The sequence below is a fragment of the Cygnus olor genome, chromosome 2, assembly GCF_009769625.2.
Source record: "Cygnus olor isolate bCygOlo1 chromosome 2, bCygOlo1.pri.v2, whole genome shotgun sequence".
Lineage (NCBI taxonomy): Eukaryota > Metazoa > Chordata > Aves > Anseriformes > Anatidae > Cygnus > Cygnus olor.
In genome coordinates this window covers 92,742,630-92,761,444 of record NC_049170.1, presented here as the reverse complement: position 1 = coordinate 92,761,444, position 18,815 = coordinate 92,742,630, and the positions used below count along the sequence as shown (strand labels likewise).

At 39.4% G+C, this 18,815-nt stretch overlaps 1 protein-coding gene across 5 annotated transcripts; it reads left to right on the top strand.

The window, feature by feature from the left end:
• The first annotated feature begins 7 nt into the window (after window positions 1-7).
• On the top strand, window positions 8-16,915 carry BAG1 (BAG cochaperone 1). 5 transcript variants are annotated; one of them, XR_005817386.1, is made up of 8 exons: window positions 8-184; window positions 4,651-4,779; window positions 4,936-5,018; window positions 5,688-5,801; window positions 6,397-6,504; window positions 11,549-11,626; window positions 13,754-13,816; window positions 16,237-16,316. XR_005817386.1 is itself a non-coding variant. In XM_040549064.1 (7 exons), the coding sequence occupies exons 1-7, from the start codon at window positions 142-144 to the stop codon at window positions 16,324-16,326; spliced, it is 630 nt and encodes a 209-aa protein (XP_040404998.1). In that variant the 5' UTR covers window positions 8-141; the 3' UTR covers window positions 16,327-16,915. The 5 variants fall into 5 exon arrangements, 3 of the variants coding, with proteins under 3 accessions (XP_040404998.1, XP_040404999.1, XP_040405000.1); XR_005817385.1 differs by lacking the exon at window positions 16,237-16,316 and adding an exon at window positions 6,658-6,796 and having other exon boundaries at window positions 11,561-11,626; window positions 13,754-13,818; XM_040549064.1 differs by lacking the exon at window positions 11,549-11,626 and having other exon boundaries at window positions 16,237-16,915.
• The last annotated feature ends 1,900 nt before the right edge of the window (window positions 16,916-18,815 follow it).

Genomic DNA, 18,815 nt, shown 5'->3' with positions numbered 1-18,815 from the left:
AGCTCCCGCCCGCCGTCGCAAAATGGCGGCGGGGCAGCGAGAGCCCGCCCGCCCCCCCCGCCCGGTGGAACATGGCGCCTCCCCGTCCTTCGCAGGGCGGAAGTGACGCGCCAGCCGCGCGACCCGGCAGGCGGTTGCGAGATGGCGGCACCCGGGGCCGCCGTTACGGTCACCGTCACTTACAGTAAGGGCCGGGGGCTGCCGGGGGACCGCCGGGCGGGTGGGGCGGGGGCTGGAGCCGGAGCCAGAGGGCGGCCTCGGCTGGCCGCGTCTTCCCCGCCCTCTCCCTCCACCTGGGTCGCTCGAGCGGATCCAACAGAAGGGGGATAAAAAAGGGATTTTCCGTTATTTTCCGTATCGGCGAGGTGGTGTGGCTCCAGCGGGAGGGTGCTGTGCGAGCAGGTGGCAGGGCTGGCCCTGCCGGAGGCACGCAGCGGGGAGCGCTTGTGGTGGCCAGCGCGGTCTGTAAAGGCAGGTGCTGCCTGGGGGACCCTCGACCCTCATCTTATTTGCTGCATGAATTCAGAATTTCGGGTTAGGGAGAGGTGAGGTTGCAAAGGAAAGGGGTGGTTGCTTGAGAGAAAGGGGTCGTTGCGTCCAGTTCTGGGCTCCCCAGTACCAGAGGGACATGGAGCTACTGGGGCGAGCCCAGAGGAGGGCCACTAAGATGATGAGAGAACAGGAGCACCTGTCGTTCAGAGAGCTGGGCGTGTTTAGCTTCGAAAAGAGAAGACTGAGGGGAGACCTCATCAATGTGTATAAATGTGTAAGGGGAAGGTGTCGAAAGGATGGATCCAGTTTCTGTTCAGTTGTGCCCAGTGACAGGACGAGAAACAATGGGCACAAACTGAAGCACAGGAGGTTCCGGCTCAGTATGAGAGGGCACTTCTTTACTATGAGGGTGACGGAGCACTGGGACAGGCTGCCCAGAGAGGTTGTGGAGTCTCCTTCTCTGGAGATATTCAAAACCCATCTGGATGCCATCCTGCGCAGTGCTCTAGGTGATCCTGCTCGGCAGGGGGGTTGGATTAGATGATCTGTAGAGGTCCTTGCCAACCTCAGCCATTCTGTGATTCTGTGATCAGCAGTTGGGTGCTGATCTGGTGAAACATTACTCAAAGGCATGCTGGAACAACTGAACTTTTTTTTTTTGGAGAAAAGAAGGAGGAGGAGGGAGGTGAAAGTGGAAAGGAAGATGTGATTGACTCTGCAAATAAATATAGAAGGTTACTGCAAAAAGGAAACAATAGCCTGGACTTCATCAAAATACTACAGTTAATGAAGTGGATTTAGGTTAGGCAGTAGGAGGAACACTGAGGATAGTAGGATATAATCAGTGGTATTTTCATTAGCGATTTTGTTCAGGAACTTGAGTTATTTATGGGTTATTTTTTAATTGTTGAACAATGAGCTCTGCTCCTGTCCTTTTTGCACAATGTTGGTGCCATTCTTTCCACCTTTAGAGCTCGTTTGCTTATTTTTGTTTGCTCATTGCTGTTTTCGAACTGTTATGCTTGATCCATTATTTTGCGCAAACGTTACCTTAATCACTTGGAAGTTTTATCTAAGAATTTTTGGTGGTGAGGCACTTTGTGGAATAATCTGTTTGGATCGACATGATTACTATGCTCTCTGATGCCTTCAGAGAGCTCCATTTGATCTGGGAGGTTTACTGACAGACTTATCTGAGAATGTTTCTCTCTTTCCAGTTATTACCTGGTAATTACTTTGCTATTAATAATTAACAAACAGTAGGCACACTTTATCTTGGACTTAATTTTCTGCTAGCTGTCAGGTGCTGTTACTACTTTGCACAGGCATCTTTATTAAAGTTGTGTGTGTGTGAGAGTGAATGTAGGGAAAGATGGAAATAAAGGTTAAGAAAGAGCAACAGCAAATCCACATGCGTCACTTCACAATCTGCAAGACATTTAATTGATGCTGTTTTTTAAAAGATTTTGGAGTTTTACAGTAGTCATTATTTTAAATTAGTATTTTCATTTACTAAAACAAACGGATTAAGCCATGATACCAGTTCTAACCCAGGAGATGTTCTTCGTGGTGATTTCACTCTTCTGTGAATTGACAGTAAAACTTGTGTTAGTCTGCCCAAAGTGGTGTTCATAATTCGTTGTTAAAACTGTTTCTATTACTAGGCAAACTTCAGCTATTCTCTTCTCCATTTGCTTCTTTTTCTTTTTCTTTTTCTTTTTCTTTTTCTTTTTCTTTTTCTTTTTCTTTTTCTTTTTCTTTTTCTTTTTCTTTTTCTTTTTCTTTTTTTCAAAGAATTCTGTATGTATCAACCTTTTGAAATACATCAAGGTTAGGACTGAAATTTTCTTTTTGTATTGTTGTTACTGTTTTTTTTAACAGAGCAAATTGGGAGGTCTGTTTATGGCAAATGTTTCAGGGAGAGTTGGTATAGTGTTATTCTGAAGTTAAAACCATTTAAAAATACTGTTGGGAGATTGCAAGTGTTTATGGTCTCAGTGTAGCTTGTGTGACTGTGGTAGACTGGAACATTTTAAAATCAATGTTCCTAGCACTCTTCTTTGCAAAAGATTAATGCGCTTAAAAATTAGTGGCGTAAGAATAGCTTTCCTTCTGGTATTTGTTCTGGAGCTTTCTCTTCCTGTAAACTAAAGAAATGCCTGTCTTAATTTCCCTTGTAGCCAGTGGGGGCTGATTCCTGTGGGTGCTTTCAAATTGACAGACCCTTAAATGTGTGGGAGCAGAGGTTACAGATCTGTTGCGATGCAGAGATTAATAGACATATTCCTTTCTTCTAAGAAATTCCTGCTGTTTGCGTGCAAGTAATTTTAGGGAGTCTGAATAGGAGGTACCATTAGCAGAAGGTGACAATGTATTGGGTTTGAGTGGCAAGGGTTTGGTAGCAGGGGGGCTGCAGGGGTAGCCTCTGTGAGCAGAGCCCAGCAGCTGCCCCATGTCAGATCAGAGCCAGCTCCAGCCGGCTCCAAAAGGGACCTGCTGCTGGCCAGAGCTGAGCCAGGGAGCAACGCTGGGTGGGCCTCTGGGAGAGCAGGTTTAAGAAAGGGAAAAAAATGCATAGCAACAGCCATGAGAGAGCAGTAAGAAAATGTGAGAGAAGCAGCCCTGCAGCCCCCAAGGTCAGTGCAGGAGCAGGGCAGGAGGCGCTCCAGGCACGCAGCAGCAGTTCCCCTGCGGCCTGTGCAGAGGCCCCTGGTGGAGCAGGCTGTCCCCCTGCAGCCCATGGGTCCCACACGGAGCAGATCTCCACGCTGCAGCCCGTGGAGGAGCCCCCGGTGGAGCAGGTGGATGTGGCCTGGAGGAGGCTGCGGCCCATGGAGAGCCCCCGCAGGAGCAGGCCCCGGGCCGGAGCTGCAGCCCGTGGAGAGGAGCCCACGCAGGAGCACGGGGTCTGGGGGGAGCTGCCGCCCGTGGGGGACCCGTGCTGGAGCAGTTTGCTCCTGGGGGATGGATGGACCCCGTGGTAAGGACCCGTATCTGGAGCAGTCCTTGAAGAGCTGCTGCCTGTGGGAAGCCCGTGCCGGATCAGTTTGGGAAGGACGGCATCCCGTGGGAGGGACCCCATGTGGAGCAGGGGCAGGAAGTGACCATGAGGGAGTAGGAGATGACAAAAGCATCAGGGACTGACCACAGCCCCCATTGCCTGTTCCCCTGCGCCACTCAGGGGGGAGGAGGTAGAAGAGGATGGATGGGGGGAAAGTGTTTTTAGTTGTATTTTAGTTTCTCACTGTTCCAGTCTGTTAGTAATAGGCAATAAATTATATTAATCTCCCTGTGCTGAGTCTGTTTTGCCCCTGGTGGTAATTGTTGAGTGATCTCCCTGTCCTTATCTCAACCCATGAGCCCTTTTCATAATATTTTCTCCCCTTTTTCCTTTGAGGAGGGGGACTGAGAGAACGGCTATGGTGGAGTTTGGCTGCCCAGCTGGGTAAAACCACCACAGACATATAGGATGAGACTTCTGAAGGTGGCTAAGGCTGCATATCAGCAATATTATGGGCAGAAGTAATCTTTGGACTATGAGAATTCTGTTGGATGGAGGGGAGACAGCGTGGATATTGACTGCTTGCTTCACATGTATAAGGACTGGGGAGCAAAGGTAGTGATAAATTGTCTCAGATTCCCCAAGACTTACACCATTAGAAGTTCCTATAACTAGGAAGTAAAGCAGATCATAAAGTTGTGGACTTTAATGCTTTAGCTTTTAGGTTATCTAGGTCATACGCTGTTGAAAAGAAATGGAGAATAATGTGTAGCAGGATCATTATGCTGGTAGAATACTCTTGACCCAACTCTTCAGGCTACTAGAAAGGAAAAGAAAGTTTTCAACGGAAGTCACTTTAAGAGGAAGAAAATACATTAGAAAGTTGCAAGAGAATAGTGATAGTTGTGGCGTTAAGGGGCATGGTTTAGTGATGGGACTTGGTAGGTCAGGTTGAAGGCTGGATCTTGAAGGTCTTTTCCAACCTAGATGATTCTATGAATCCTTTCATTTAAAATTAAGATCGTGTGTGGGAGTTGCTGACTTGAGAACTTTCTTTGTTAATGGAAACGTATATTAGAAACTGATTCCCTATGATATTTTCCAGGTAATAATAAGTATTACTTTTGTTTGTTTGTTTTGTTTTGTTTTTTTGTTAGGCAATGAAAAACACAGTATTCAGGTTGCTTCTCCACAGGAAGATAGTGAACCTACACTACAAGACATGGCTCTACTTATTGAACAAGTCACTGGTGTTCCAGTTCCATTTCAGAAACTTATATACAAAGGTAACTTGTAAATCTGTCGGTGTTTCTTATAGATGCTTCATCGTAGTTGCTTTCAGGTGTCCATGTTTTGAATGTCTTTAAAAAGACGTTCTTATGCCACTAACTGTAATTAGTAATATTTTAACTATTTTTTTCCCTCTCTCCCCTTCTGTTTAGGAAAGTCTCTGAAAGAATTGGAACAACCGTTGTCAGCACTTGGTGTTAAAAACGGTTGCAAAGTCATGTTGATTGGAAAAAGGGTTAGTGTTACTTTCAGAATTGCATTTTTTGTACGTTATCCTATTTCCTGTTAGTTATTCAGCCTCTGAACATAGATACTGCTTACAGCATAAAACTAATCTTGTTCACCTGCCCACAAAGCTGAGTTCATTCTCGTATTGTTCTGCAAATAAGTCTGCAGCTTGTACAGCTCTACATTTCTGAAATTACATTATTGACAGCCTTCTGCCTAATGTGTTGCTTCTGACTGCTCCTGAACCTCCTATTTTTCTGGTGGGGGAAAAAAAACAAAAACTGTTGCTACTGAGCCTGCTGGGTTATTTCTAGTGAAATGACCTGTGACTAGCTTTGCCAAGTAGAGTACAAGGTAATATCACCTGATATCAAGTTACCTCTACTTACAAAATAGTAAAATAATAACAGAAAAATTGTTTGCACTTTTCTTTTTCACTTCAAATTTGTATCCTTTAAGGTGTTTATACGCATTGCCACTTTAACTGTATTTGTTAGTAAGCTTGGAGAAAAGCTTATTTGGTAGGCACTAAATAACGGAAAGGAAAACCACAGTGCAGTACATGCTTTAAGTCAACAAAAGCCTTTATGTCTCTCTCACCGCTGTTGCTGCTCTTTAGCTGCATAGTGACTCTGTTTGTTCTGTAGTTGTGAATATTTTCCTTTTGAATACACAGAATAGTCCAGAAGAAGAGGCTGAATTAAAGAAGTTAAAAGATCTGGAGAAGTCAGTGGAGCAAATAGCTAATAAGTTAGAGGAAGTTAATAAAGAGTTCACAAGTATCCAGAAGGTATGCCAGCTTTGTGTCATTTTATATCTTTACAAAACTGTTTTGTAGGTATATATATTTAAATAAAATAAAAACAAGCAACAAACAAACAAAAAAAAGAAAAAAGCCACACACAACCTTCTAAAGGTTTTGTGTAGTAAGTAATAGGCTGTCCCTCTTAACTGTTGAATAATAATATGATTGTAAAAATATTTTATCATAGAATAAATACATTTTTTTTCTGAATTTCAAATGCCATTTTTGAGTTTCCAAACTGGAGAAATGTATGGCACTGAAAAAGGGTAAATATTATAGCATATTGAATAAATAATATTTTGTAGATCTGGAAAAACAGACAGAATTCTGTCGAAGTTCAAAGAAGAATGCCTCAATACTTTGAGTTTTGTTTAATCGCTTAACCAGTAAGATCTGCTAGGCTTCCTTGATAGTACAGAGTAATTGAATAAAGGTTGAGATTGGAGTCCCCTTTGTACTTGAAACTACCAAAATAGTAAAAGATCTTTTTTTAATGTGGCATATTGAGAGATTTTTTTCTAAACTGATCGTTCAGTAAGGTGTGGAATTTTGTTTTTCCTGCCCTCTTTTTCCTTACCAGGGATTTTTGGCAAAGGATCTGCAAGCAGAAGCTCTAAAACAGCTTGACAAGAGGATAAAAGGAACTGCAGAGCAGTTCATGAAGATCCTGGAACAGGTTGATGCCATTGTAAGTAAATAACCACAGAAAAGGATCGAATCCCAACAGAATTTTAGGAAGACATCTTCCTTCTAATTTATTTAATACTTTAAAATACTAACAAATTTATTTTGGCTTTGAAAATTAGTTAATTGGTTTGCTCATTCTTTTCTTAATATCCAGCTCTTGCCCCTGTACGTCTCCAAAAGTCTACTTGGCAACATCTATTTCTAAATGGTGACATTAATGCCTGTGTATGCATCCCCATTCTACAGAAGAGCTTCATTTGGGGCAGCAGCTTGCTAGGACTACATGAAATTGGGTATCCTTTACTTAAGTTTTACCCTTTTAGTTTGTCTTGGCAAACTTTAACATTAAACTTCATGGTTACAGTAGAGATCTGAAAAAAAAAACAACCCCCTCAAACATATTGCTTGCTATGTTACATAAGGACAAGGAGGTTGTGAATGCTGAATAATTTTCTGGTCAGTTGTATATGGACTGACAGTACTTTTGTTCAAGGTGCCTGCATATTGAGGACTAAATTCTTTCTTTGGAGTGTGTATCCAAGGTGTATCCAAGTGCTTCACAGTCATTAATGGATCATAACCTTACAGCATCTTCCCAGAGTACAATGTGCGTCTTCCTGCATCATGCAGGAACTGAAAGCTAGAGGAGAATGAGGAATTTGTGCAGAGATATGGAAGATGGTGGCAACTGGGGTATTTTGTTATTCTGTTTTTGTGCTTGCTGGGTCATTGTCTGCAACTTCATTCTATCATTCTTTTGCATATCACAATCATAATCTTCCAATCTAAAGAAAAAAATGCTACTTTTCTGTAGTAGTAATGCCTTTGCAGTGACACTTTATGGGTTTATATCAGAAAGATTCCATGCAAACGCCTATAGTTGGTGAACCAAATGAATTTGAATGGACAGACATTTTGAAAAATCTCAGCAGCAAACCACAGAGTAATAATTAGAATTTCCTGTCTGCAGGTGCTATACAACATGGACTTTCCTAGGATTTTTGCAGAGCTCATCAACTTAATTTCTTCTTTCATATGGTTCCTTTTGAATGGTTGTTTTAGTTAACAGTTCTTAAATAGTTTTTTTTATTTTAATTATAATATACTAAGTATTTTAAAGTCTTATTTCCATTTCCTTTTCTGCCTCATATAAAGGAAAATACGTTGCTGTTAAACGTAGACTTCATATAACTGGTTCCCTGTTTGAAGTAGCAGATTTACTATGTGTTGTCATTAAAATAGCAATAATCTGACATCTCTTTCATGTGGATGGGATTAGCGCATATTCCTGAGCCCTTCAATTTTTGGTACTACATCCTATTTAGAAGAAAGTCAGTACTTGGTTTATAGTTCTGGAACGATGCAGACAGCCTTGAAAAACCCTCTTCACTGCTTCCTAGTTAATTCAAACTAAATTTCCTCTGTTAACTTTTGATTCTCATACTTTTTCCTTGGCTTAAATAAAAAGTGTGCTATTATCTGTCATCTTATCCAGAATACTCTAGATAATACCAGACAAGGCATTTCCAGGTTTAGTACAAGATTTTAGAAGTCTTACAAACATCTCTAGGTTTAGGAATTAGTGGAGTCCCTGTTCCTCAGTATTGTGTCGTGGAAGTACAACACCCAGAGCTAAAACTAATTATGACTGGTAGCTTTTCATATTTGTAATAGTTGTTTGTTACTTCCAGTGAAGAACGTATAAGACCGTATGGCATTGATAAGCATCATATTTTTGAAGCAAGAAATACGAGTGTTTTCACACCAGTGAATGAAGCTATGTTATACATACCAAACTCTGTATTTATTTGCGTTAACATACAAATAAGGCTGTGTTTTTTGTCATGAAAACTGAACTTCTGAGAAACTTCTGTGAAATCTTGCAGATAAGTGTAGTTCAACGTAACCTTTCCATAAAATGCAGCCATTCAGTGTGCTGATACTACAGCACATCAGGCCACCAACTTTATGAAGTAGTACTTAGCTTTACTGTAGTTGTGCAGCATGCAGAGGTAGCAGCACAAAATGGTGATGAGATATGCGTATGGATAGTAAATGGGCTCCACTGAGGGGAAGGGGCACAGTTAAAAATGATAAACAGAAATTCAAAGCAGAAGAGTGTCAAACTTCCATTAAGTAGTTTATCTGTATCTCAGAATTGTTTTATACAGTATTTAATACTCCATTTGTTAGCCAAGTAAAAAGCAATTTCTGGCAAATTTCTTGAATGTTATTGATTATATAGATGTGCTGGTGATTCAATAAACAGCATTTAAAACAAAACAACAACAAGAAACAGAGATTGAGTGAGCTATTTTCTGGTAACACAGAAGCATCGATAAACTGTAGAAAGAAAACAGACCAGCAACTCAGGTGGTAAATGTTTCAGTTTTCTTTCTTTGGCTGAATTGTTGTGAAAGTTTTTTAAAGTGTCTTGGCCATCATACATGTTTTTGATTGATCCAAACAATCTAGTTTGATACAAAATGAGGTTTGTGTGATTACAGAGAGCTAAGGGTGAGGAAGCCTGCATGTTGTTTTCTGTATTGTAGGGGTGTTGCCCTCTTACCTTTAGGAGGTAAGCTCTTTAATTAGACAAGCTTAGTTTGGAAATAATATTTCTTTTTACCAGGCTCCATTTCTTCATGAATTATTAATTTAAAAGTGCGCAGTTAGGAAGTGGCAGTCATACAGTATTGGAGTGAGAGAAAAAAATTTGGTGTTATCACTGCCGAGAGAGTGTAAGTGCAGTCTTGAAGGGATGCCTCTGGGTAGAGTAGCTGTAACTTAAGCATCTTAACATCAAACATTCATTTAAAATGGCTACTGCTTCTACAGAAGAATAGGTGGATGGATCTTGTAAGTATTTTAACAAAATTTTGAAGGCGCTGAAGCGGTTGTAGCATAAGCTACGTTTTTTATTTTTTTATTTTTTCAGGAGGAATACTAATTCAGGTGTGTTCAGCAGTTGAAGTTTTGTCTGTGTGCATCACCAGAAATGCATTTATTTCAGCAGTCAAAGCATTTGGTCAATGAGTTAAAGTCAAATCACAATACTTACTGCAAATCTCAGCAAGTAGAACATAGAAAATGCTTGACTTAATCACAGTTCTTAAAAAAAAAAACAAACCTGCCATCTGAGTGATTACTTTGTTCTCATGATTCTTTATTAAATGGCAGATGTGGAATCTGGAAAGATGACATTGCAGAGAACATAGTGCTCTAAAACAGAAAAATCTTTCTGTTCTGAAATACAAGTCACTCATTTTGCTTGCATAAATTAATGGCAAATCTTCTGTCAAATTGAATGCGTTTGTACTGAGGACACTGATAATGTTAGTGACTCATAGTTGTATTTAGGTGGCCCATCCCCCTTGAGGATTTTTTGGGTTACAATTCCTCTGTAAAACTTACTTAAATTACCGTGCCGTTCCGAAGAAGCTTTTTTCCACTATCTCCTTGTCACTGCTAGTACTAAATTGATGTTTTGAGGATTAAAAGAAGGAAATGTTCTGAAACTAATGTGCTGTTATCAAACAATTCCCCAGCTTCTGTAAAGTTTTGCCACTTACTCTTATTAAGACTTATTACTAAATCTTTTAATGTGTTTGGATAAACAAACATTGGATAAGCTTTTCATGATGATAATGCTTAAATCTTTTAGTATGAATCAGAAGCATGCCATTTAATATCTAATTCTAAAGAAGCCGCTAAGGTGTTTCAGTGTCAACATGATGTGCTTACCCAATTTACCAACTTAATTAATGATAAATTGAAAATGATGGAGGACTGGTAGTCAATAACGATAATAATAATAACCTACTGAAATACAGTATATCGTTTTGGAGTTTTAAAAGAAACTAAGGAAAAAAACATTGCTGACATTCTCTCTGTCTAACAAAAATCATTGATTGCAACTGGTTAGCATTGGTGATGTGTGGTAGAGTAGTTTATTTTTTTTAATTTTAAAACAATTTGATAGCAGAAAACAAGAAGGGTTCTAGCTATTATTGCTACTGACTGCTAGTGTAGGAGATTTCCTTTCCTTCCCTCTCTTTCTCTCTCAAGAATGGTGTCACGTTCGTTCTACTGTGATAGTCATAAATGATAAATTTAACTAGCATTTGTTTTGTGTATTGATTGATTACACTGCTATCAAGTGTTTTTTGGCATCAGATACTACCTTCTGGGCTCTCTGATTTGGCAAGTAAGAAATAACCAAAGAGGAGAACAAAGATGTGGTGGTTATACTAGCCTATACAATTGTTATTGGGAGTGTTTCTGGAACACAGGGGACTTGAGTAGAGCTGAGGTGATGTTCTTTGGCAAAGGGAGTTGTTTTCTTGGGAGACAGGCTGGGAGAAGGCAAAGAGATGAGGAGGGAGACTGTGTTTTGTAAGAAGGTTCACTCAGGAGAGATAAATGCTGGGTCCTTAGTTAAAAAGAGAGAATAGGGAGGATGTGGAGATAGGACAGTGCACAAACATGGATTTATTGCAGTGTAAAGGGCGGTTGGTTTAAGAATATTTTGTAAAGCATGAGTGTTGCGCGTACAAAAGATGAAACTTTGTGGGTGTAATGTGTGCATTGACAGTGCATCTTGTCCGTGTGTCCACATGGGGAGAACTGTTCGAGAGATGTGGTTAAGAAATTCTAAATTTTGGGAGTGTGGGGTGTGAGATGAGCAGAGCCTGAGTCGCTCTCTGGGCGGATGGGATGAAGAACCTGTGCTGGGTTGAAGCCAGCACTGCGATCAGCTTTTGGAAGTTTAAGACCATACAGACCAAGGACTGAAAGATTCAAACAGGCATTTTTGTCACAGAGAGGTCCCAGATGGGAGGCCTGCTATATAAATAAGAACATGCTGTGCAGTAGGAAGCTTTATACTAACCCAAACTACTGCCCTGCAAGCAATGGTAGCACCAAAAATGTAGACTTGGCAAGAGTTTTGCAGAAGCATTCTCTAATATTAAGCTGCTAATTCTTTTTTATTGTTAAATTAAACTTGATTTTAATTAAATATTGAAATGTTATTGTGACTTAAGGTTTATTGCCAGCTTCACCTGTTAAACCCTGAATAGTTGGACAACGTATTCCTGGAGAGGAGACGTAAGCTGACTAAGGTAAAACAGAGAGACCGTGAGATTTAATTTGATGTTAAAATTTATAAATTTTACTAATTTGATTGCAAAACACCTTTTAAGCAGCTTTATAAGTTTGGACATTTATGTCTTCCAGTTCCAAGTCTCTGTGAAGGGCTTTGCAAGGCTGATTAAAAAAGAAAACTATGAAGGTATATAAGTAAATATAGGAGTTTGCACGCATAGATGCAATTAAGAACAGTTTTGAAAAATGTTGTCAAAAACATTTTATAGAAATAGTCTGAACATCTTCTATACACTTGGATTTCAAAGTTTCCTCCAGTTACCAATATCTGTTTTTTGAAACAGACTGTGTGATAAGCCCAGGTGTTCCTGTCTGCTATTGAAAGCTAATTTAGGCCTTCTCTGATGATAGAAAACTGTCAGTTTGCTATTTCAGGTGGTAGGAATACTTGCACAGGCCATAGTCTTTCAGAAAGTGCATCCTGAGATTAGTGCTCAGCAAAGGGAAATGGGCGACGTAACTGAGCTAGTGCATAATTTCATTTTGACTTTGATTATTAAGAAATTCCAAGTTGTGGAAAAGTTCAAGGTATAGAAGAATTTCTATGACAGTGTGATAGCATCTTTATTTTCTGTTGAAAGTCAGCTATTAATAATTAGGCCTAACGGATCTTTGTTCTTTCAGGCTATTACTTATATGGGGTCAAAGTAGTATGCATCAAATATGCTCTTTATGTTAAATGTTTCTTCTTTTTTTTTTTTTTTTGAAGTGAATTGTGTTGTTGAAAACAAAGAGAAAAATGGGATTTTTTTGGTATGGAGTTACAGGGTCCTATGTCTAAGATCCCTTACAATACTTTATGTAACTTTGTAATATTTTTTTAACTGTTTTTTTTCCCTGTGACAGCTATAAATAGTCCAAAGGCCTTCATTTTTATTTATGAACTAGAACTGGTATTTGAAGAGTAGTCACCCACAGCTTTAAACTAACTTTTCAAATGTTTTGCAATGTCTTTGGAGCATCCAGTTTCTGAAAGAAAGCATGTAATAGAATCTTTTCACAACGTCTTGCTTATTGGGAGGAGACATGCAGATTTAGCATGTTGCAGTGAGCAAGGGCTTATTGTAGTACACAGTGCTAGAAAATACTTCGTGAAGAACAGTGTAGCTTCTTAAAATGAACAACTTAAGTCTTATGCCAGTAGTTAAAAAGTTAAAAGGAGTTGTCGTTTTAGACCATTGTTGAAAATGCAGTAACAGCCTGTGAACCTGTCTTGTGCCATAAATCCAAAAGAAGTAACATGGTGTTACACACATGAAGAAAGTAACACACACAGAACAGGCTTCTGTCAGAGAACTTAGATTGTGAACGACAGATTCCTGGAGTTAACCTGATAATTTATTTTCAAAGGTACTTCTTTCTCATAGAATAGGAGCATAAGGTTTCTAGGTAAGAATAATCATCTGTAGAGGTGTTTTTCTCATTTCAGAAAAACACCATAAACCTGAGCACGCTTCCCCCCCAACCTTCCAATTTATCATCACTCCAAAAGGAAGAAGCCTATAGCAATTGCTATGTTGACATACATGAATATAGTAGGTGGAAGGAGTATGGAAAATGATGCGTTTTGAATTAAATTAAAAGGAATGTCAGCATGTAACACCTCACATCTGTTACCTTCCGTGAAGAGATTGCAAAGATCAGACATGATGCTTAAACAGACTAGCAATGCCTGTATTACTGATTATATGGTCTAATGATAGCGAGCAATTGAGTTAATGTATTTGTAAGAAATAAATACATCTTCATAGTTTCTGAGAAAAATGAACGTGATACTCAGCAGGAGTTACCATATGCCAGAGTAGACAAAAGGAGTGTATGAAGTCTATTGCTTTATGTTACCTAAAGACGTGGTAGATGTGCTAGGTCAGTTGTTTGCAATCCACTTGTTGTATCCATCATTTTGTGAATTTATGACTTTTTCTTTTAAATTCTTTCTTGTGTAATCATCATCACTGGGCGGGCATGGCGTTTCCAGGATGCCTGTTAAGAGGGCTTAGATCGTTAATACATCCAAATTCTGCTCTATGTTTGGTATGTTCGCTTCAGCATTAAGCTACATCAATTCGTTTATTTTATTGCAGAATCTGCCAGAGAATTTCAGTGATTGCAAACTAAAAAAGAAAGGGTTGGTGAAAAGGGTTCAGGTGAGTTTTCCTCTTTTTTTTTTCTTCTCTATTAATGCTGGGTACTTGTGCACCAAGAGTTGGTGAAAATGATAGCTGCTTATAGCTTAGATTTTTCAGTGTTTGTTCTTTCAGTTATTTCTTATGACATCTATTTGAGTAGTGTTTAATAGCTTTATAAAGCAGCATACAAAAATACAGATTTTCATAGTACATGCTGTTTTCAGATTATATTTGTAGTTTACATTAGTAGTTTGACTTATAGCTGCCTGATGATGAAAAGTAATTCAGATAACTTGTAAAAAGGAAAAAAAAAAAAAAAAGGATCATTCCTTCTTTCACTTATCTCTCTGGTTGGGAGTAGTGAACGAGTCCAGGATATAAAGATGTATTCTACTTGTAGCTCCTGCTGGGAGCTAGGAAACACCTTGCTAGAAGTATTCCTTGGAAAACATGTTCACTATTGCAGCGTGCCAACTTTCTATAGATTGTACGTCTCTAAAGTAAAATCTGTACAGAAGAGCAGCTGTGCTGGGGTTGGGGTTTTCCAATTGTTTTGCCATCTTGTGATGCCTTTACATACCCAGGTGTTGTTTCCTCAGAAACCTTAGCCTGAAGTTTTGTTACCTAATACTGAAATTTATCCTCCAACCCTCCTCCCCCCCCAGAACAAACTTCCATAAATGAATGGTAATGCTCAGTCATATTACTCTTCTGATGTGTATTATGCTAGCATCAGTCACAGGCTAGACTTACGAAAATTATTTGTGACTGTACCTTGCATTCATATATAGAGTTGCAAGGTGTTGCATTTTACTGTGACCTTACTGAATAGTTTACATAAGTGTTTCCTTTTTTTTTTTAAATAGACATCTATATTAGAGGAAGCTTTACCGAGAAGTATTTTATAGTAGAAATGTCTTTTGTTGCAGTTTTAGGGACAAAGTCCTTTTTATTCAGTAATAGAGGTAAATTCAGTTAATGTGAATTGAAATGATGATGGTTTGCTGGCGTAGCTGTGTTTCATGGGGTTCTGAACACTTTTGATTCTATGTGCCTAATCAAAGTAGCAAAACTTTATAATAGAGATGTGGCCATAAACCTTAGAACTCCATTCTTGGATGAAGTTACTACAGAATTAAGCACGGGTTTGTATAAGAACTGCTGTTAGAGCATAAAATAGACTCTGCTGAGCAGAGATCAGAATTATCTATGTACTTTTATTGGCATAATGTTCTGCAACTGTATGTTATGATCCCTTTGAGGACTGCAAAAGAATCTAAGGGGTTTAAGACCAAACTATTCAACAACAATTTATTTTTCAAGAGCAAAGAAATGATGGCAAGTTGTGCTTATTACTCTGAAGTATTCATGAAAGCGAGGTGGAACTATTAACTGTGTTCTATTGCTAGCAATCACCCATATCTCCCAGAGATGGGAAGACAGGAGTAAAACACTCGCAGCCAGAAGCTGTAGTTGTTTCCACCTTGATTTTTTCATCCCTCAATTCATTACAGAAGCGAGCTGATGTCAGCTCAAGGGATTGGTTGAAGACAAATGATCCAAGAGTGTGATGGTTGAGAAACATTCACCTCATGCAACAGACTGACATTTCAGAGGGGTGGAAGTTTATTAATCACTTTAACATGCATAACAATAAATACCCAGTTTGACTGTTAAGTCTAGAGCAGTTGTAGCAAAACTGAGTGCAAGAAATTTGTAAATCATGGGAGAGTCTGCTTAGAAACTGTGGTGAGTATGTTGAACTTGGCCTAAAAGAATTTATTGGTGGAGGTAGGAAGCTTACTCTGCTGGCATAGCACAGGCAAGGTAACCAGGGGCTGCTGGCTCTTAAGTGCCGTGTGTGGGTTGCTGTACTTGTTGTAAGAATTCGTGGGCAGGTTGTAAGAAATGCTTAAGGTGCTGTGGAGTGCCCTTTTTGGAAAAAAAAGCCTTCTATCTTTTCAGGTGCGCTGGGTGCTTACTGGTGAAGAAGAGGGTTCATGTTGTCCTGTAGCCTTGAGAAATAGAGGAGTCCATGGTTTAATGACAGCTTGTTTTAGATTTTGCCGAGTAGTATTGTTACTCCCACCTGTGGCTACAGAAGTATGTGTCTTAGGAAGGAGTTTAAAATCACTAACTTGTCTGAACCTTTGTGATTCTTAATGTTGATTATGAACTTTTGAATTAACTCAAAGTAGTTCAGTGGCAGGACTGGTGAGGATGGGCAGCCCCCTTGTTGCCTTATCAAATACTATGTTTCTGTTGGATTCCAGGTAAACGAAACTGTTAGTAGACCATTATCAGAACTGAACTCGAAGGCGGTCATCGGATTGACATCTTCACGTTCTTGATGGAAACTTCAGTTTCTGTTCATATGAAGCAGTCTGCTATTGCTGTAATTGCATCCCTGCTAACACTTGTTTGTTTCTTGTTTTCAGGCTTTTCTTGCCCAGTGTGATACTATTGAAGGAAATATTGGACAAGAAATGGACAAGCTACAGTCAAAGAATTTGGCACTGGTGGAATGAGGAGCATTACCCTACATAATTAGGAACCATAATTGCTCTATGAGCAAGAAGAAGAGTTTGCTCTTTGTTTTGGAGCACATATTCAGCTTGTTTTTTTTCTTAAAGCTCAGTCTGTTAGACTGGTACTAGTCAATCATTTCTTGCTGGTTGTCTTGTTTGCCGCTTGGTTAGACCTATTATTTTGAAAAGAAAATCCTTTCTGAAGAATTGCAGAAGTAATCTTTGTGGTGAATTGTTATGTATTGTATGGACAATTGTTTACTTAACTATGTTACAACGTTTGCAATGATGGGCAATATTTTCTGATGTCTTTGAATTTATTTACAGCTCAAATCAAAGAAGGTCTATAACCATACAAGTGCCATAAGTTGCAATTTTAGGGCTTCAGCTTGATGGGAAAAGGCAAACTGAGACAACATCCGGGAAAGTTCAGCGTTGGACTGGTAGGCAGTTCAGAGCAATAAAAAAAAAGAAACCTACACATTTGTATTTACTTAATGTTTGTATGCATTTATAAATATAAGAAAGCTTGACTATAAGGGAGTCGTACCTATTTTAGCCTTAAATTGTCATAATAAATGGAATGTACTGTAACATGTATGGTACTTAATTTTGAGTGGTGCTTTAAGTTGTACTGAGCTCCTTGATACAGGTGTATGTTTTTTACATGGACTTCTGATTTACTGTATTTTTTATAGCGTATTTTTATTGGTTGTTCCTTCTTGAGTTGTGGTAGGAAGTGAAATGAGATCACTCGTGCTGCTCAAACCTGAAGGGTTCCGTTAAAACAAGGTGTAACTAAGGGGCTATTTTGAAAGGTTCTTTTTCTACTGTTTTTTTTTCTGGTTTCACTGAATTCATGATGCTAATGGAAAAATTGCAGTGCTTATTTCTAGTCTGTTAAGGTAATTAGTGATTTTTTGTAGGATTTAACAAGGTGACACAACTTTATTTTAGCAGTGCCATGTGACTGAAGTTATGTCTGATTCTCCCAGTCAGATATGTGCCAATCTGAGCCTTCTCTGTTAGGTGAAAAATAAGCTTTTGCTGGAGATGGTGGCTTTCAGCGGGGGCAGCCAGCTTTGTTTGCAGTTGTCAGTCATAGCTACCACCTTTAGTGGGAGTTGCTTTTTCCCTGCTGATTCTGATAGGTAAGTCAGACATGTACACAGTGGCTGGTGAAGTATCAACTGTATGGAGACTGTTTCTGTGAAAAAAAAGATGAGCTCCTTCATCTCATGCCCTAAGATAGTGAGTTTTTATCCATATGGGCAGTTTTAGGGTTAGCTATCCTTACAAGGTAAAAATAGAAAACGTAAAAAAAAAATCTAGTAAGTTATAAACCTTAAAGTATTTTCCTTGGTGTTTGTAATTGGAAGAACATTTTAGTGAAAAGTGCCGTTGGATGAATGAAGAGATAGCCCTGCATTAAAAAGGATCATTTGTGTTCTAAAAATGCCTTTTGACCATACCAGAATGGAGTTGTCATATTCTTACTGTTAGCCAGTTTCTTGACGATCATGTTCTTACTGTTAAGCAGTTTCTTGAAGATTGTACTTTTTCCATTTGAAACTCAGTTCTCAGCATCTGTGGAAGATTTTAAGGTCTAAATTCCTTGTGAGCTTCCTTACCTTAAGTAAGGAAACGATCGGGCTGTGTATTTTTTCCTAGGGCTGCTAGTTTGGTCATGTTCTATTTTCCCAGTTCTTTTTCTGTAACTTCAAAGTTAAGGGCAGAACAGTTGTAAACCGCGTTTGTGAAGCCCTGGCTTCTTGCTGCTTCTGGGCCAGATTCAGCTGACTCTAAAACCACCAGCACCATAGTTGCTTGAATCAGGAAGATTATGCAAAATTATCCACTGTCTTGTGATGGAAGGGATCCTCACCCTCTCAAATACGCATGTGCTCTAACACATTGAAATTTCACAGGTACACGTACATAAAGCAAAGTGTTTTCTTCTGCCATGAAGAGAACTGGGAGCTGCCGTGATGGTTAGGACTCTGTCCATTTCTGCTGCTGCTGCTGCTGTTTTTCTCTTGGGTGAGAACATGACATTACCCTCTGGATCTTTCCATCAATGGAAAAGGCTACTGACTTCAGCCACTTTCCATCTCTCCTGCCCAGAAATTGCTGCTCCTGGAGGTGTGCTTGTGTGAGTACATCCTCAACCTGTCTCAAAGCCAGATGGGATAACCTGAAGATTTTACATAGCAGATATTTTAATAATTTGCTGCTTTGAGGCAAAAAAAGGGACGATGACTCTCTCCCACCAGCACATCTGCATTCAGCAAAGGGTGGCAGTCCTGAGCTGGAGACCCTCTGCAGTAACCCCTGTTACCAGGGTGTTTGGTTTCTAGGATAAAAATGTGAGTTTATGAAGACGAACTTGTGCAGTATAAAATTGTTTTGACTACCAACTATAAAAATTGAGTTGACTTCTTTTGGAAAATGAATGGTTGCATTTAGAGTAACGTAAAACCTTCTCGAAT